General features: G+C 38.3%; 2 protein-coding genes across 3 annotated transcripts in view; one reads left to right on the forward strand and one right to left on the reverse strand.

Moving 5' to 3' along the window:
- LOC127442139 (uncharacterized) overlaps window positions 1-19,116 on the forward strand; it is a 439,805-nt gene that overhangs the window by 147,658 nt on the left and 273,031 nt on the right. The gene's annotated exons all lie outside the window — the stretch shown is intronic.
- The window catches only part of LOC127442119 (anion exchange protein 2-like), a 32,414-nt gene continuing 17,586 nt past the window's right edge, over window positions 4,289-19,116 (reverse strand). For both annotated transcript variants that reach the window (XM_051699923.1, XM_051699922.1), the window contains 17 exons: window positions 16,813-16,952; window positions 15,563-15,743; window positions 14,906-15,041; window positions 13,629-13,818; window positions 13,449-13,542; window positions 12,700-12,884; window positions 10,215-10,431; window positions 9,897-10,100; window positions 9,651-9,799; window positions 9,313-9,507; window positions 9,017-9,229; window positions 8,799-8,888; window positions 7,477-7,643; window positions 7,119-7,372; window positions 6,821-6,990; window positions 6,515-6,688; window positions 4,289-6,022 (listed from right to left, as the gene is read on the reverse strand). In XM_051699923.1, the coding sequence (XP_051555883.1) occupies window positions 5,942-6,022; window positions 6,515-6,688; window positions 6,821-6,990; window positions 7,119-7,372; window positions 7,477-7,643; window positions 8,799-8,888; window positions 9,017-9,229; window positions 9,313-9,507; window positions 9,651-9,799; window positions 9,897-10,100; window positions 10,215-10,431; window positions 12,700-12,884; window positions 13,449-13,542; window positions 13,629-13,818; window positions 14,906-15,041; window positions 15,563-15,743; window positions 16,813-16,952 (2,840 nt within the window). In that variant the 3' untranslated portion in view covers window positions 4,289-5,941. The remainder of the gene's footprint in view (window positions 6,023-6,514; window positions 6,689-6,820; window positions 6,991-7,118; window positions 7,373-7,476; window positions 7,644-8,798; window positions 8,889-9,016; window positions 9,230-9,312; window positions 9,508-9,650; window positions 9,800-9,896; window positions 10,101-10,214; window positions 10,432-12,699; window positions 12,885-13,448; window positions 13,543-13,628; window positions 13,819-14,905; window positions 15,042-15,562; window positions 15,744-16,812; window positions 16,953-19,116) is intronic.

Consider the following 19,116-nt stretch of genomic DNA (forward strand, 5'->3'; position numbering starts at 1 on the left):
ATTCTAACATGGCAGCCCCCATGTGCGGACCCTCTCCATGTAGAATAAAAGAGCTTTTATAAAGTTACTGATATGACTGGAGTGAAGTGCCGCCAACATGTGATTTTTGTCAGACATCACTGTCAATAAAACACATTTTACTGGAATATCCTACTTTTAATGCCACTAGGCAACTTTTTTACTCAGAAAGTTTTTTAGTGGATGTTTTCAAAAATGTCTAACCAGGGAAAATTGTAATTTTGTTTTATCAAATATTGAAATGAAAGGTGTAGAGCCGAGGAGGGCGGAGACGGGCTGGAATGAGACACACCCGGTCCCCAATCAGCCTGATGGGGCACGCGAGGGATAAAGGCGGCCGAGGACGACAGTTCGAGAGAGAGAGAGTTACAGACAGCTGTAATGTATGGTTTTTGGTTGTGTGTTTGTTTGAGTTGTTTATTATATTATTATTTAAGTTGTCAAGCCGGTTCTCGCCTCCTCCTTTCCACTGAACCCCCTTACTCTGGTGCCGAAACCCAGAAGGGAGGAGGGATTCCCGTCACAGAGTCCTCGACACTGCCGTCTACCCAGGGGAGCGCCGCTGCCGTCCGACGGGGGACGGAGTAGCCTGACCACCCGGACGCGGGGAATGGCCGCCGTCCGCGAGGCGAGTGGGGACGGGAGCGAGGGAGCCGCTGCCGGGGGCGGAGGAGTGCCCTGCCATCCCCCGGGAACGCGGAGGGGTCGAGAGAAGACCGCCGTCCGCGGGGGGAGGAGGGAAGCGACTCCCCGACCGCCTGGAGTGGTAGGGCCGCTGCCAGGGGTGGAGGAGTGTCCCCACGGGACGCCGGGAACGCAGAGGGGCGTTCTGTCCGCTGGGGGTCGGAGGTCTGACTCCGGTCCGCCTGAGAGGGTGGAGTAGTGATCGAGGACCACGCGATGGCGCATCAGAGAACCGGTGAGTTTCTTTTTTCTCTCTCTCTTCTCTCTCTCTCTGTCGCTCCGTGTTGGCCTTTCCCTCGCCATTTTGTTTTGTTGTTTTTCCCCTCCTGTCTCCTCCCAGGTCGAGGAAGGCGGGGATGACCCTGGAGAGGAAGGGTGGGGGATGTACGTCATGCCGGGGGCTCCCCGGCCTGAGGCAACGCCAGGAGGAGTGTAGAGCCGAGGAGGGCGGGGCCAGGCTGGAATGAGACACACCCGGTCCCCAATCAGCCTGATGGGGCGCGCGAGGGATAAAGGCGGCCGAGGACGACAGTTCGAGAGAGAGAAAGTTACAGACAGCTGTACTGTGTGGTTTTCGGTTGTGTGTTTGTTTGAGTTGTTTATTAAATTGTTTAAGTTGTCAAGCTGGTTCTCGCCTCCTCCTTTCCACTGAACCCCCTTACAAAAGGTCTTATATAATGTTCATTGTGCATATTACTGTATTATATACTATATTGTGTATATTACCTTTTAAAACTACCTTGATCTTGCCATGAAAATAGACAGTAATGCTGATATGCCAGTAAAAATAAACAGGGTTGGGAGGGTTACTTTTGAAATGTATTCCACTACAGATTACAGAATACATGCTGTCAAATGTCATTTGTAATGTATTCTGTTAGATTACTCAAGGTCAGTAACGTATTCTAAATACTTTGGATTACTTCTTCAGCACTGGTAGATTTTTTCACTTGTTTTGACTATAAAAACTCTGCCAGTACAGTAAGACAAAATACACATGTTAAAAATACATTCTCTGAAAAACCTAAATATCTTATGCAGTGTTGTTTCTAAAACAAGATAAATTTAATTGATCTTGTTTTAAGGATTTTTAAATATTTTTACAGGAAAACAATAAAAAAATTATTATCAAGAATAAGATTTTTGCCCTAATATCAAAGGTCTTACTAGAAAAAAGAAATTATGATCCAACGTGAATTTTCTTGATAAAAAAATATGTTCAAGCCTGGTAACGTGCATGTAAAATGGCTAGAAATAGCATTTTAGCTTAGCGTAAAGCTGACAATTTACACAAGGTTTATTTCTATTTCTTCTGCTCCAAACTTACTTCAAACGTACTTCTCTGTCTGCTCGTATGAATGTAACACATCATAAGAAAGTGTTTCACCGCTGTTCAAATGCACTTTGGATCGCATCATTTATGTGTATAAATGTTTTCCAACTGAAAGGACTAAATATTAAATGAAACAAATGACAATAAAATGCAAAGTAATCTCTTCAGTAATCAAAATACTTTTTGAATGTAACTGTATTGTAATTACCAATGATTTAAACTGTAACTGTAGTGGAATACAGTTACCTATATTTTGTATTTTAAATACATATTCCCGTTACATGTATTCCGTTACTCCCCAACCCTGAAAAAAAAAATAATAATTCAATAAATATATGACTGGAGTCTTCATTTTAATGTGAGTGGTCATGATTTCCTACATATATTGCAAAATTACAATTCATGTCTTTAGGAATTAAACATGTTTTAATGAGGAAAAAATTACTGAGTGCCCCTTTAAATCCACATTGACAGTCTGGGATTCAAAATATTTTTTTTTGAATTTTTTCAATTATTTTGAAAATTTGAAAACAAAGAAATGTTATAATGTAAGATTAGATTAGATTAGATTTGTGGATTTTTGACCTTGACCATGTTAACTCATTTGTACTAAAGGTCAGGTTTTCTTGTTTCCATTGAAGCACACAAGATGCTCTCTGGAACATTCTCAAATTATGCTGAGATAACGAGAAAAATGCAAAGTAAAGGAATTTTCACAAGTGGACTCAAGACTATTGAACACTGTATATTGACTGCATTACATATACATGTACACGCAGCAGGCACTGTATGAAGTGGCACATAACCCTTTCAAATGTGATTAAATCTAGCAATTTCAAATTAGATTTTTTTACTCCAGATGCTGTAAAATAAACGTTAATATAAAATATTTTCTAAACAATATTAACAACTTAAAAAGTTACTTCCACTTTCAGTTAGTGAACTTCATAAAGCTGTCACACTTATGCCTAATGATACTGTAGGTCTCCTGGTCTAATATTCTTTCACCACTTTTTCACAGACTTGTTAATGACATTTATGCAGCTGTTACATCCAAGTATACAGTTTCCAATTGCGGAAAGAAGAAACAATTATACAAACCTGGCCAAATGAATCCTATTTATCAACCCAAAACTGGCACCACTTCCATCTAGATTAGATTATGTACTACAATTAAAATTATACAATATATACAGTATATACACTGATGAGCCAGAACATTATGACTTAATATGCCTAATATGCTGTTGGTGCTCTGCATGCTGCCAAAACAGCGCAGACCCACCGAGGCATGGACTCTACAAGACCCCTGAAGATGTCCTGTGGTATCTGGCACCAAGACATAAGCAGCAGATCCTTCAAGTTCTGTAAATTGCAAGGTGGAGCCACCATGGATCAGACTTGTTGGTCCAGCACATCCCACAGATGCTCAATCGGATTGAGATCTGGGGAATTTGGAGGCCAGGGCAACACCTTGAACTCTTCATCATGTTCCTCAAACCATTCCTGAACAATGTGTGCAGTGTGGCAGGACACATTATCCTGCTGAAAGAGGCCACTGCCATCAGGGAGTACCATTGCCATGAAGGGGTGTACCTGGTCTGCAATGATGTTAAGGTAGGTGTCAAATTGACATCCACATGAATGGCCGTACCCAGAGTTTCCCAGCAGAATATTGCCCACAGCACACACGTACATGGCCGTCCACGTGATGCAAAAGAAAATGGGACTCATCAGACCAGACGACCTTCTTCTACTGCTCCAAGATCCAGTTCTGATGCTCGTTTGCCCATTGAAGGCACTTTTGACAGTGGACAGGGGTTATCATGGGCACTCTGACTGGTCTGCGGCTATATGCAGCTCCATAAGCAGCAGGGTGCGATGCAGTGTGTTGTGACACATTCCTCCCATAACCATCATTAACATTTTCTGTGACTTGTGCCACAGTAGACCTTCTGTCGGTTCGACCAGACGGGATAGCCTTCGTTGCCCTAAAACTACAAAGTTAAAATTTCTGACACTTTGTTCATACTCACAGCAAAATTCCAATTTTATCCATTTAGTTGTTTGGAGCCTGAACAGATCAATGTAAATCTTCACAAACCAGATTCATATCACATTATTATAGTGTGAACGTAACATTGCACTATATATACATTCAATAAAATGTATCGCCATCATCTGGTGGTTATTTAGTTTTGAGTTAGTATGTGAAATTATGATTTTAATAAATTAATAAAAAAAAGTCACATGTAAAATCGATTCCATTATTTTATTAGGTTCGGGCCTGCACTCTAAATATTTACAGACAGGGACATAAGAGATATGCCCACATCATTTACATTCTACAGTAATACATTATTAATCACAAAAATCTTTTTTCTTTCAGACTTGCTCTCGTTAGTGCTAGAATGCACTTAAACAAGGCCACTTTTTAAAACTGTAGATTACATGTATTGAAAGCAACACTGTATACGAAAGAATCAAGTGAACTAAAGGCACTACAATTTGTACACAGTAGAATATACTTTTTGTCAGTTTAAGCAGGAGAAAATGCACATTTTCACAATTTCAAGAACCCACAACAGATAATATCTGAGATGTATTTAAGTCCCTTCTTTATAAAAATAATTATTCTCAAGATCATCTTGACAACTGGAATGTACATGAGGCACACATATTTAAGAAACTGAATTACAACATTATACCAAATCTACAATTGTTTTCTATTTCTTGCTTTCACTTAAAGCCATGCACAGTACATGTTTCAGAAACATGAAATTAGAAAAGACAATCATTTAGATTTGAGTTCTGTACCTCAAAGGACTAATGTTCATGAATGGAAAAGGAGATAAATATGATTTATAAAAATTAAACAGTGCATCCAACAACAGGTCTGTATTATTTCACAATTGTGGTCAGGTAATATTTAAATCATGTGACTATTCATCATAAAAGAGGTACTGTAAAACTAAACCTTTTGAACTCTTTACAACATTTAATTAAAACATTCTTAACAATGAACATGGCTTGCTTTCATTCCCATCTCTTTTTTACTTTCTCTCTTGTGATAGGTAAATTAAATCCACTATAATCAAATGATTATAGTGACATTAATTAAATAACAATAATTAGTATTATTGTTTCCATATAGCTGAAAACTTCTACTTTAGAACTACTATATGATTCTTAGTGTTAATTTGATATAAACAAATAGGTCTCTTTAGTGCTCTGGTGGGGAAAATATTGATTTAACACAACTATGCAACAACTTCAGACAAAGCATGTATTCATAATTGACAAAAATGATCTTTTGCATAAAGGTGAGTATAGCACAAAGCTGTATATCATGTCAGTTTGGTTACAAAAATATTGAACTTATATAATTTGCATTAATGTTATTCTGTACAGACATTATATGTCACCTTGCAATGAAGTACGTGTTGATAAGCAGTAGAAAAGGCTTCATTTTAAATTTACCTTAAAGTGCTTCCTGTATCATTCTGAACATACTGGAGATCATACATTAATTTACCCCTCCACAACACATGCATAGCAAAAAAAAAAAAAAAAAAAAATTAAATAAACAGAAAAAAAATCATAGTACAGGTGATATAAAGATATCCTCTATGCACATAGATACATAGTGACATTTGAGCAACTATTTAACACTTTTACACGCACACACATTTATATATATATATATATATATATATATATATATATATATATATATATAAAATTTACCATCAATCGAAATAAAAACAAATAAAATGGGAAACTCATCTGGACAAAATGGAGACAAAAATTGATTGATAAAAAAAAAAAAGACAGGCAGTATATTTGGATACTGCTGCCAAAAAGAACGTCAGGCCAGCCCAAGTAGTGAAAAGGGGAGGAATGAGGTCATACTGGCATTTGCATCTCTGTATATTCATCTTGGCCTTCCCTCTCATCAAATGATGGCTCAGCATCATCTGCATCAAGCTGTCACACAGACACAAAGAGCAATGTTAAATGCAAAGGGCAAAATAAGTGTTGACTGAACTTAATAGACTTTATGTTAGTCTGGAGAACATGTTTGCAAGATGTGATTTTGCAGGATACATGTTCCTGAATCAACATCCTTTGTTGGTACTGGAACAGCATACAATCATGGGTCAAATGATGAGAATGTTGTTGAAACCACTAACGCTAAAATGTAATTGGTTGAGAAGAATGTTGTTCCAGGGCAAAAAAGGATGTTGATCCAGGAGTATGTCCTACTTGGGTAAAGCATATTAAATGACAGACAGCTATTATATTTAGGCACATTATGATAATAATAGATAGTTTAGGTGTAAAATAAAAAAATCTTAATTTAGTATAGAAATAAATACATAAAAAAACATTGCATCTACAAATAGCATTATTAAAGTACTTCATATGAAAAGTTTGCCTTTCTACAGGAAACCTAAAGGCCAACCAAAAAACACTCACACATTGCATCTCACGTTGGGTAAATATTAGAGGCAACAGGAACCTCCTGAATGGCACAGTGAGGACAAGGACAAATGGGAAGGCTAACGAGGCTGCAGTTGACATTACAGTCCACAACACAGCCAGGCACACCAGCTGGAAACATGTGAACAAGTGCATGCGCAGAGTACGCACCTGAAATAGACAGGTCAAAGGTTAAAGCACCACTAAACCTGACACCGATAATAAATTAAAACCAGCACTGTTTCAGAACTAGTGTGGCCTGAATATTGATTTAAGAAGGTCAGTTCTTGTAGAAGATCTCACCTTGCGGACATATGTGTGGTCAGGGTGGTACTTGGGTGGCATTAATAGCAGCATCATGCGTTCTGTTAGCTGGATTCCATTAAGAGACATCACTCCCATATAGAGGAATATGCCGAACAACACAGCGATAGGAATCTGGCGCAAAAGGTCTCCAATCACAATAGACAGACCTGCAGAATATTAGAAGGAAGTGAGGTAACAAACTTTCAATACAAACAACCGGTACTGCAACTGGTCATTTTGGTAACTGTTAGGGCAATGTCTAATAATTTATCATCCATTAAATGAAGCAACCCACCTACAAAAAGAGCCACCAGAAATCCTGTTACTCTCTGCTCTTTTACTTCCTGAATACGTGGTTTGTCACCGGGGGCAACAGCTTTGCTCATCACTGTAAGGCTATTTGCGTGGGTTACAGAACGTACAGTAGCACCGGTCAACCATGGCAGTCCAAACAATGCTGAAATCCCACCAGCTGCCACGATGATTAGCAGGTCCAAGTGAAAGCCTGAACCCTTAACCAGCATCCTATCCTTCTTACTCACAATAAGACTGTTAAGAAAAGATAAATCAATAAAAATATGGTAATAATATAATTGAGATCATCAGACAAAAGTAATGGAGTCAGGTAGAACATGATGGTATCTGTCACTCACGTTGTGATCTGAGACTCCATGAAAATGAGGATGTACACAAGCAGGGCAGGTAGAATACTAGCAGCCATCATCCAGATGGGGAACTGGCCATCAGAGCCCATTGGGTGTATAAACCAACCGCGCTTGTCCGGGCTGGTCACAGAGAAGCCATCAGGCACATTTAATTTCTGTATAGGGAAAAAGTTCAGAGATCACTGTGCGTCATCTTCCAAATTGTTTGGGGTTACATGAAATGTCAGGTGACTTTGGGGGAATGCGGAGTCATTTTGTTTTAGAGATATGCAAAAATATTCCAGTCTCTAATCAATAAACAAGCTTAGAGCATTGGGTGTTTGGGCTGGCAGTGATACCCTTAATTCTAACCCTAACCTACCCCTAAAATCAGTTTGTTGTTGTCTCTAACCATAAAATAAGGTGTGATAATGGGAAACCATTTCTAGATCAACCCTCCTATTGCATTCAGTACACCTTCACGTACACCTTTAGCATTCGCGTGTCAATTCTGACCCAGTGGAATTCAAGCTTATGAATCATTCATAACCTGATGGTGTTCATCTAAAACTATATTGTAAGTCATTAATAAGTTCTTAATTGTTCATACGTGTAAAAAGATTGATATTTTTGGCATGTTAACTGACAAATATAAAAGTAATTAATTAATATTGCTAAATGTTGACGTGTGAGTGTGCTGTAAGCTGGTTCGGCAGCAAATGGCTACAGAGTAAAATGTGGACAATTTCCTCTTTCAAGCCCTATTTAGACTAATGTGTGCATGAACTTCTGCTCTCGCCATACCCCTCTTTAGACAGTATTACTTTTGATTTAGTTTATTCTGTTTTTTACATCTGCCATGTTTTGTACAGGAATGTGTGTGTGTCTGTGTGTGACTGTATGTGTATGCGTGTATGCATGTTTGTAAACAAGATGCAGTCCCAGTGAGAGACAAAAAAAAAAAAAAAAAAAATAATAATAATAATGTTTGAGAGAGTATGGGAAAGAGGCTAAATGTAAGTGAAGTGTTTATAAGAAAAAATCTAATTCATGGATGAACAAAAAAATCTACATAATATCATGCGTAAAGCAACAACTGATGATTGTCAAAATTGACCAGAGAACACAAAAGATGTAAAACAAATTTTTAATGGTTAAACAATTGTATTAAAAAATCTGAAAACATTTATTATGTGTATTTTGATAGTCTTGACAAAGTCAATACGTTTGTTTCCCGTACTAAAAACTATGTGGTATTTAAAAATTATTATATACCTATATATGCAATAGGAGGGTTAAATATGAATAGCATCATATTATATATGTCTCACCTGTGTATAAGTGTCCTTTATGCTGTAGTCCAACAGAACCATGATGGAGATTGCAATAGGAACTCCAAAATCTCCAATAACCCTTCGGATCTAGGCCACAGATAAGATTTCATTTCATTATGAACAATGCCATCATATAACATAGTGTAAAATTCTATTTTGACCATTTCTCAAGTGCCACAATGTGTTACCAGGACTATAGAGGAACACTAGCTTACCCTGCCAGGGAAGAAAGCGCTGTTTTTGAATTTACGCAGATAGAAGGCAATAAAGAAGGTTCCTGACATGAGCACCAGGGAGAGGAGAGCTGTGTTTGGCTGGTTTAGGGTTTGAGAGGCATCTGAAGATCTTCTGTCATCATTGGGTGATGGTAAAGCAGTGTCATTTTCTTCTTTTCCATAGCAGCTGCTCAGAGGATGATCCATGAAGATCTGTGTAGTAGACAAAGAGAGTCTGAATGTCTGCGAATTGAGTCAATGCCATCTTTTCACACAGACATTAGATATCTTAATACTTTGCCCAATTTGAAGAAGGTCTCATAGATGAAGATGACAGAGATGAGAAAGGAGAAGATTTCCTGGGTGAAACGTGTCACAAATCGCACCAGGAAGCTTCCTTCAAAGGCCACCATGAAAACCACAATGACGATTAACCAGAATCCAATCCACACACGGCCTGTCAGATACTCCATTTCATTGGTCTTGCAGAACTGTCAACACATTGATTTATGATTTATCATAATCAGTTCTTCCTGTTATATCTGTACAATTAAACATACAGTTGAGTTCATGTGTATTTGTTTGAGCTAGAGAATGTATATGGTGTATAAATGAGGGTTATGGGAATACTTACTGAATAAAAGGATTCTTCAAACACTAGAAGGGGCCCAGAGAAGCCCACAACAAGCAGAGGTTGAGCTCCAAGCAGGCAGAACAACATTCCCTGAATGGCAGTGGCAATAATCAGCTCTGATACACCTATTAAACCACCTGTCTTCTCACCTAAGAAAGAGAGAGGTTATTTAAAATATCTTAGCCTGTAGGCATAGAGAAAGACCATTCAGTTATTTTAATTATAAAAAGAACAGCTCTATTTAACCCAATAGTCCTCCAAAGGTTACGGCAGGAGAAAGGGCAGCAAAGTAAATGAACATGACAGCTGCCATGCATTGAGGGCTTAGGGCGTCTGTAAAATCACTGATGTATTTGGGGTAGCGACGCCTTGCATCTCGGATAACCCCACCAAACAGCTGACCCGTTCTCCGAAGAGGATCGTCTTCAGCTTTAAAAGGAGGATGAAGAGCTGAGAGAGAACGGAAAGAAGGAATAAACGTAAGGAGAGAAAAATGGGTCATTACAGATATTTGTGCAAAAGAGAACTAATTTGTCCACATATGTTTGAGAGAGAGCCTTGTACCCATATCCTCTGGGCTCTTGGGCTCCTTGGCCTGTAGTTTGATCTCTTGTTCATGTCTCTTGTGCAGCATTTCTCTCTGGAAGCGAGCAACAGAGTGCAGCAGCTCATCTCTGCCCACTTCAGACGGAGGAAGCACAATACTGCAGTCCAGAAAGCAGTTGATGGCTGTCAGCAGGTCCTGCCGCTCATCTGCCAAATATGCTGCCTCATGGAATTGCTGGAAGGAACATTTGAAATGCCATGTTAAAAAAAAAGATCAATCTCATGGTATCTTGAAATCTTCAATAGCCAGTGCTGGGTAGTAACGGATTACATGAAATTGGGCATCGCACCCATCCACTATTTTCCTCCTTGTTTTTGGACTTCTGTGCTAGTCATTGATTGCCATGACAAACACCGTGTTCGAACATAAGGTTGTTTACAAGTGTACTTGGTACCAGAACACTTTAGGCCAAAGGGCGATGATTGAGTTTACTGTTGCATCATCAGACCTGCGGCCGTATGTTTTGGACACTCGAGAAAAGAGAGAATCAGAGCTGTCAACTGATCACCACCTGGTGGTAAGTTGGATCAGATGGTGGGGGAGGCTGCCAGACAGACCTGGCAAAATTGTGAGGGTGAACTGGGAACGTCTGTTGGAGTCTTCTGTCCAGAAGATCTATAACTACCACCTCCGAAGGAGTTTTCCCACATTTCGAAGGGGGCTGGGGACATAGAGTCCAAATGGGCCCTGTTTAAAGCCTCCATTACGGTAGCGGCTGCTTGGAGTTGTGGGTTGTTGGTGCCTGTCGTGGCGGCAATTCAAGAACCCGTTGGTAGACACCAGCAGTGAAGGAAGCCATCAGGCTGAAAAAGGAGGACTTTTGGGATTGGTTAGTCTGTGGGACTCCTGATTCAGCTGATAGGTACTGGCAGGCCAGAAGGACTGTGGCTGCAGTAATTGCGGATGCAAAAACTTGGGTGTGGGAGGAGTTTGGGGAGGCAATGGAGAAGGACATTTGGTCGGCCTCATAGAGGTTCTGGCAAACTGTCAGCAGGGCTTTGTCCAGGCTGTAGTTAACCGGGATGGGGAACTGCTAACCAGGCCTGGCGATATAGTCAGTGGTGGAAGGAGCACTTTGAGGAACTTCTGAACCAGACTGACACGTCCTCTGTGGAGGAGGCGGGGACAGAGGTCTCGGGGGAGTCTTGGCCCATTTCTCTGGCTGAAGTCACTGAGGTAGTCAAAAAAGCTCAGAAGTGGCAAGGTGCCAGGAGTGGATGAGATTCGCCCTGAGATGCTGAAGGCCCTGGACGTTGTTGGGCAGTCATGGCTGACTTGCCTTTTCAGGATTGCGTGGAAGTCGGGGACAGTACCTGGGGATTGGCAAATGGGTGTGGTAGTTCCAACATCTTGGGAACCCCTGGAAGAGCTGGAGGATGTGGCCGAGGAAAAGGACATATGGGCTGTCCTGCTGAATCTGTTGCCATCGCGACCCAGATGAGCAGAAGAGAATGGATGGATGGATGGATGGATGGATGGATGCTCCTAAATTTTAATTGAGCTGTCTGTATTTGAAATATTTTATGCAACATCTAGCCATGTGTGCATGCAGCTAACAAAATTGATACACTGCATTGAAAGCGCATAGTACAATCCATAAATACACACAGGGCATTTGGTTTCTGTTTTAAATTTTGTTTCTAAATTAACGCACAAATAAATGCCAACTATTTGTATTTGCACCCTGCATCAAAAGTAATGTATTTCAAACTAGTCCTCATCCACCTGTCCAAAATTGTAGACACACTTCTGTAAAAACACATGTTGCAAACAAACATTTCAGAGGTGTCGGTCACATGCAACTTTGTGCTTTTGCACCATGTAAATGCACTTCGGTCCATTCCTAAGGATGGCAGTAAAAGTGCCTGTCTTAGGTTAAGGCCACACCTTCTCATGAATAATAATAAAAACTGTGCATCTCTACATCATATCTAGAGACATTCTGTCATTATTGATTTCAAAGCTGGATAACAAAAAATCCAATTCCTATTCCAAATTTCATAAATAATAATTCTCTTAAAATTACAAATACAAGTATGGTCTCATTGTCATTTATGTTGATATTGTTTTATGACACCTTTTTTTCTCAGTAACTGACAAATAGCAAGTTTCTGTTTGTTATTATGTTTCCTAATGTTTAATAAAAGGAGTGTTAATTGGTACTTAATACATTTAAATTAATAATTATATTTACATCAAAATGTGAAATGGGTAATCCAAAAGTAATCAGATTAAATTATCTATAAAAGTGTAGAATAAAAAATTACGTAACAGATTACAATTTAAATTGTGTCATTGGTAATCAGTACCCTATTACATTTCAGAAGTAATCTACCCAGCACTGTCAATATATACTGTTGCTTTTTACATATTTTTTTTCCTATTTCTGGCACAGTTACTACTTTTATTAGAAAGACTTGTAAGACTCTCGTTCACTCTTACTTTATCAGACATGAGAGTGGAAATGGAGCGGCCGATTTGGTGGTAGTCAATGTTGGCACTGGGTGGGCCAAGGAGCACAAAAAGAAACCGCACTGGAACTGGCACTTCTAGAACTGACTCTAACAGAACCGCTTCCTGCAGTCTCACAAAGGCCATGGTGGGCTGGTCCAGGAAATCCACGCTACCTGTAAAGATTGAGATCATTGGCATCATGAGTTTAAGAGAAGTTGTAAGTAATGACAAATATTGTTGTGGTGTCATAGAAGGGATAATTCACCCAAAAATGACAATTCTCTGATAATTTGCTCACACTCATATTGTTCCAAACCCATATGACTTGAGTGACTGGAGTGGTGGTGGTGTAGTGTGCTAAAGCACAGAACTGGTATTTTTTGCTCCAGGGGAGTTGTCCCTGTAATTAGTGCACTGTAAGTCGCTTTGGATAAATGCGTCTGCCAAATGCATAAATGTAAATGACTTTCTTTCTTCAGTAGAACACAAAAGGAGATGTTAAGCAGAATGAGCAGCCTCAGGCACTATTCACATTCATTGCATTTTTTTTCCCCTTACAATGAAAGTAAACAGTGACTGAGGCTAACATTCATCCTTAACATCTTCTTTTGTGTTTCTACCGAAGAAAGAAAGACATATGGGTTTGGAACAACATGAGGGTGAGTAAATGATTAAAACATTTTCATTTTTGGGTTTACTATCCCTTTAAGTATAATCAGCAGTTGCTAAAAACTGACCCACAAGGACAACAGTAGCTTCTGCATTCTCTGGAATCTTCTCAAGCAGCTTAGATTTCGACTTGTGCAAACTAAAAAACTGGGGTGTATCTTTCTGTGGAAACAAAGAGGAAAGTTCTATTTTGATATCCAGCCACCCACTCTCTCAAAACCATACACAGACGTTAAGCAACCCAGTACCTCATTCCTATCCAAGTCCACACTACTTCGTGAATTAAAGTTAAGTAGTCCCCCAATGAGCGGGTCTGTGGCAGGGGGCTCTGGTGCAGCAATATGGTTATTGCTATGGTGATAAGATATTAGAGAAGCAAGGCTTGTTGCTGAGATGTTCCGGTGAAACAAGCTGTGCTCCTTGCCATCACTCGGGTGACTGACACACAGAAGAAACAAAACAGAGGAAATTTCAGTTGTATTTTCCAAATGAGTATGATGGAGCTAATCTTCTCACCATCACTAAGTTTAGGTTGTCTTTGAATGGGTGGCAGGTCTTTTTCAGTAGATGCCCCACTCCTCTGGAACTCTCTTCCACCCTCTCTCTGTAAAGTTTCCTCCTTGCCTGCCTTGACATTGCTTTGTGTTATGATAACCCAAGTCATTGATTGTAAACCCCCCCCCCCCCCCCCATCCTTGAGTGATGAGAAAGGCGCTTTATACATACAAATTATTATTATTATTTGGGTAATACTTTACATATGTTCCATTCGTTAACAATAGGTAATGCATTAGGTATCATGAACTAACAATGAATGATTTATTTTTTACAGCATTTATTAATCTTTGTCAATGTTAGTTAATAAAAACACAGTTGTTTATTGTTAGTTCATGTTAGTTCATAGTGCATTAACTAATGTTAACATATACAACTTTTGATTTTAAAAATGTATTAGTATATGTTGAAATTAACATTAACCAAGATTATTAGAGTTCATTGTTACTTCATGTTAACTAATGTTGTTGACTAATGTTAACAAATGTAACCTTAATGTTAACAAATTTTAAACTTAGTGTTACCATTATTTTTAATGTTGTTCTTTTTTAGTTAAGTATTTTTAAAGGATTTTAGGTAAGAACATTTTTTGGTCATATTTAACCCCAAATCAATACAAATTCTCATTAACAACGCATCAAGACGTTTTCCTTTTTCTATTTCTATTGTTTTCAATAATGATTCTCATTACCGTAACAGTAATTTTTTACTGTAAGTTCACCATCTTCTTTTGTGTTGTGGTAATTCAATTTGGGGGTACAATGTGCAGAACTGTCATGAAAATAATGTCACATTGTAAAAAATGGTCCTAAATGGCCATAAAAATAAGCTTACATTTTTAAACTCAAAACATAATTTCTTATTTGTTTTGGTTTTGGACCAGGACATTTTCTTAACAGGATTCATGAGAATCATCCATTTGTTGTTTGTGAGATATGCAATGTTCATGTAATCTGTCTGTAAAACTAACCTGTGTTTGAGTAGCAGGGCTCGTAGAACGTTGGCTCTGTCCTTGGCTCTGATCTGATCTGATATAATCATCTGCTCCACAACTTGATGAGCAATACCAGGCAGGGACTTCTGGTCCAGATCCAACAACACTGCACCTGTTAATTTACACCACAAACACATCAGATACGCCAACAAATGCTGCATCCAGTACACACCTCAATACTACAATATTCTTGTACTAGATAATACCATATTGCATGGGTGTCATAAATGTATAACTTCTGTTGGCTCACATTCAGCGTGCATTCCTATTATAGACTATAATGCATTATAGCACCTGAAGTTATTTCAGAGAGGTATAGGTGCGTTTTGCCTAAGAAAACACTAAGAGAAAAAAAAGTGATCCATGCATTTTCCACGAACCTACAACTCCTGATAGAAATGAATCATGAATATTCATTGCATTATGTCATGCTCGCTCAGTAGGCCTTCTTAATTTGCTGATAAGTAGTTTTTGTAAGTGAGCAACAGTTTGGCTCATGAATATTCATTATTTGCATAACTGGAAGGTTCAGAAAGGTTAACTAGAAATGGCAGCATGATCAAATTAATATTCATAAGCAAAGCCTTTCATATCTCGTGACGTCACAACCATTCTGGGTGCCATCCCTCTCACCATGTGAAATGGTTTTGCGGAGCTCCAGCAGGCTACGGAATGAGAGCGAAGCTACGTGAGGTTTCCCCCAACGATCTGTCTCTTCCTCCACATCCTCCTCAAACTTGATCCAGCGAGCCGTTTCCCTCCACTGCATCTCCTGGTTCTTATCTATCAGCAGCTCATTTAACTCCACAAACACCTGAGAGAATGCACACAAATGTACTAATTAAATATATGACTTTTCTTTCGATTAATAATATTATGAGATCCAGTAGATTTTAATTGATGGAATGCTGTTTGATTGAGTTAGAGGCAATTAGGAGTTTAGTGATAAGTCAGGTTCAGAAATTCTGGTAATCACTCCATAAAATACTAAATACAAAATGTATACATTACCTCCATTCCAATCTTTGGTAAAAACGAATTTACTTATAAAAATCAAACATTAGGGTGAATAATATTATAAGTTTGTTCGAGCTAGACAAAATTAAATATAGTCTTAAAATGAAGGTCACTGTGGATAGTGAGCTGCAGTGTTTTCAGTCAGAACTAGGCTAGAACTATACATTTCGACTGTTGGACACACAAAAACCTAATCTGTTGTGTTCATGCTGACATGTCAGTATGAGTGCAGTATTGTACAGTATTGCAACCATTCATTCCCTTCCGCAAAACTGCCACAAAACCAGTGTCTTCAACCGTGAACAGATTATTGTGTATTAGCAAATAAGTGATAAGTGAAAACAAACACAGACAAGCTTTAGCTGTTCTCCAAACCAATGCAACCAGCTCCACGCAACCCTACCTTTAGCTGTCGGGCCTGACGAACCCTGTGGTCCATGAAACAGGGCCACAATCTCCTCTAATAAATAATAGCAGGTTCATTTAGCCAATAGCAATGATATCCCTCAGTAAGACTGTATATTTTTTCTTCCGTGGAACACAAAAGGAGGAGATGTTAGGCAGAATTTTAGGGACTGACAGCCGAAGTCCCCATTCACTTTCATTGTATGAAAATATACGTAAAGGAAAAATGTTCCTCTTGTGTTCCATGGAAGAAATGAGGGTGAATAAATGAAGACAGAATTTTTTTTTTTTTTTTTTTTTTTTTTGTGAATTAACCCTTTAAAGTATTTACTTCCCGATATAAGAAAGCATGAAGGAACATTTGGTAATATTGGTGGCATACAGTAGTATTACATGAAACACACAGGGCTGGAGATCAGCTCCTGAAAGAGGGAAATTAATCTAGTTAGGTGGCGTCTCACCTCATGTGGGGTTCGATCCAGCTTAGTCCGACTATGGCTGCTGAGCTCTTTGTGGTCCTTGCCAATGTGAACCACTTGACCTTTAGCACTCTTTGTGACTAGGTGTCTCCGTACACCGGGGACATCTTCGAACCTGTGACCTGTGAGAAAGAGAGCAAGACAATGTTGACACCCTGAATTAAAAGTTGAAAACAAGTCAAAACACCACAGAACCACTGCAACACAGAAGAAGCTCTGTGTTAACTGAGAAACTGTAACTGAGTACTTACCGCAGTTTTTGTTGTAATGATACAAATTACACTATTGGCTTTATTGGATACAATAATGAGCATCCAAACACAGAAATACAAATTCCCCAATTCAACTGAATGGTCACTAGAACATTGCTCATTTGGTCCGTTTCAAAGTGACCTATTGTTTGGTCAAATTATCCGTGTTTACAGCACTTTCTCTCCCAGACTCACACACAATGCAAACACACACACTCGTACACAAAAAAGACGTCAAAGTCACAGTTGTTGTGGGCAGCTCTGCACCCTTTCAGAATGTCCACATTCCTGAATCACAGCCATAGATGGATAGATAACATGATTAATTCTCAGAAAAATGAGAACAGAAAGGTGCAAATAAAGAAGTTCTTTATAACATGAAAAAAGAATTCAGGAAAACAAGTAAATATTCCTGCACTCACACCACATCATCAATAATTAATAATCACATGTAAACTCAAATACTCCTGGAACAGAGTTACTATACTATACTATACTATACTATACTATACTATACTATACTATACTCAGGATTGGGGAATAACAGAATACATGTAATGGGATTACAAATTCAAAATACAAAATATTAGTAACTGTATTCCACTAGAGTTACAATTTAATTTGTTGGTAATCAGAATACAGTTAGTATTTTGATTACTGATGAGATTACTTTGCATTTTATTATCATTTGTTTCATTTAATATTTAGTCTATTCAGTTGGAAAGCAATAATACCATAAAGAAATGATGTGGTCTGCTGAGCATTTGAAAAGTAGTGAAACACTTTCTTTTGATGTATACGAGCAGACAGAGGGCACTTTCACACTAGAGTGAAAGGGTGAATAAGATGTCAGTGAGGAACTTTCTGTTTGGGAGCTTAATAGAGAAAAAAGATGTCATTGTGTACACTCTGTGGGGTTTTGCAATAAGTTTGGAGCAGCAGAAATAGAAATAAACCTTGTGTAAATTGTCATGTGAACATTTAGCTTTATGCTTAGCTGAACTGCTATTTCTAGCTATTTTACATGCACCTTTTACCAGGCACGATTATGTTTTTTCTTTCAAGAAAATCCACGTTAGATTATATTTTTCTTTTCTCTAGTAAGACCTTTGATATTAAGGCAAAGATGTACTGCAAAAATCTTTTTTATGAGAATTGTTGTATTGTTTTCCTGTAATTCTTTTTTAAATCCTTAAATACAAGATGCATCTAATTTATCTTGTTTTTAGAAACTGCATAAGATATTTAGGCTTTTTTTAGAGAAGTGTATTTTGTCTTACTTTACTGGCAGATTTTTTTTTTTTCACTTGTTATTAACTTGTTTATAGTAAAAAAAAAAAACAAGTGTAAAAATCTGCCAGTGCTAAGACATAACCCAAAGCATTTAGATTACATTACAGACCTTGTGTAATCTAACGAAATATGTTACAAATGACATTTTACACCATGTATTCTGTAATCTGAAGTGAAATAAATTTTAAATGTAACCCTCCAAACCCAGACTATACTACACTATACTATACTATACAATACTGCATTCACTACAATACACTATTGATGTGTCCGAATAGCCATACTTCCCTACTATAGCCTTACTTCACTATACTACACTTTATCAAAAATGTGCAGTGCTGGGATACTCCTGGAACAGTTTTGGAAACACTATACTATATTTTATACTATACTGTACTGTATACATACTACACTAATATAGTATATTACTATATACATACTATACTGATATACTGTACTATACAATACAGTAAAATATAGTATACTATACTATACTATACTATGCTATGCTATGCTATGCTATACTATACTGCAATACTCTTTATCCAAAATGTGCAGTGTTGGGGTAATCCTGGAACAGGTTTGGGATCACTATACTGTACTATACTACACTATAATGTACTACACTGTACTATACTTTGCTACACAATACTGCAATACAATACACTACATCCAAATTGTGCAGTGCTGGGGTAATCCTGGAACAGGTTTGGAAACACTGTACTGTAATAAAATACACTAT

The sequence above is a fragment of the Myxocyprinus asiaticus genome, chromosome 6 (assembly GCF_019703515.2).
Source record: "Myxocyprinus asiaticus isolate MX2 ecotype Aquarium Trade chromosome 6, UBuf_Myxa_2, whole genome shotgun sequence".
Lineage (NCBI taxonomy): Eukaryota > Metazoa > Chordata > Actinopteri > Cypriniformes > Catostomidae > Myxocyprinus > Myxocyprinus asiaticus.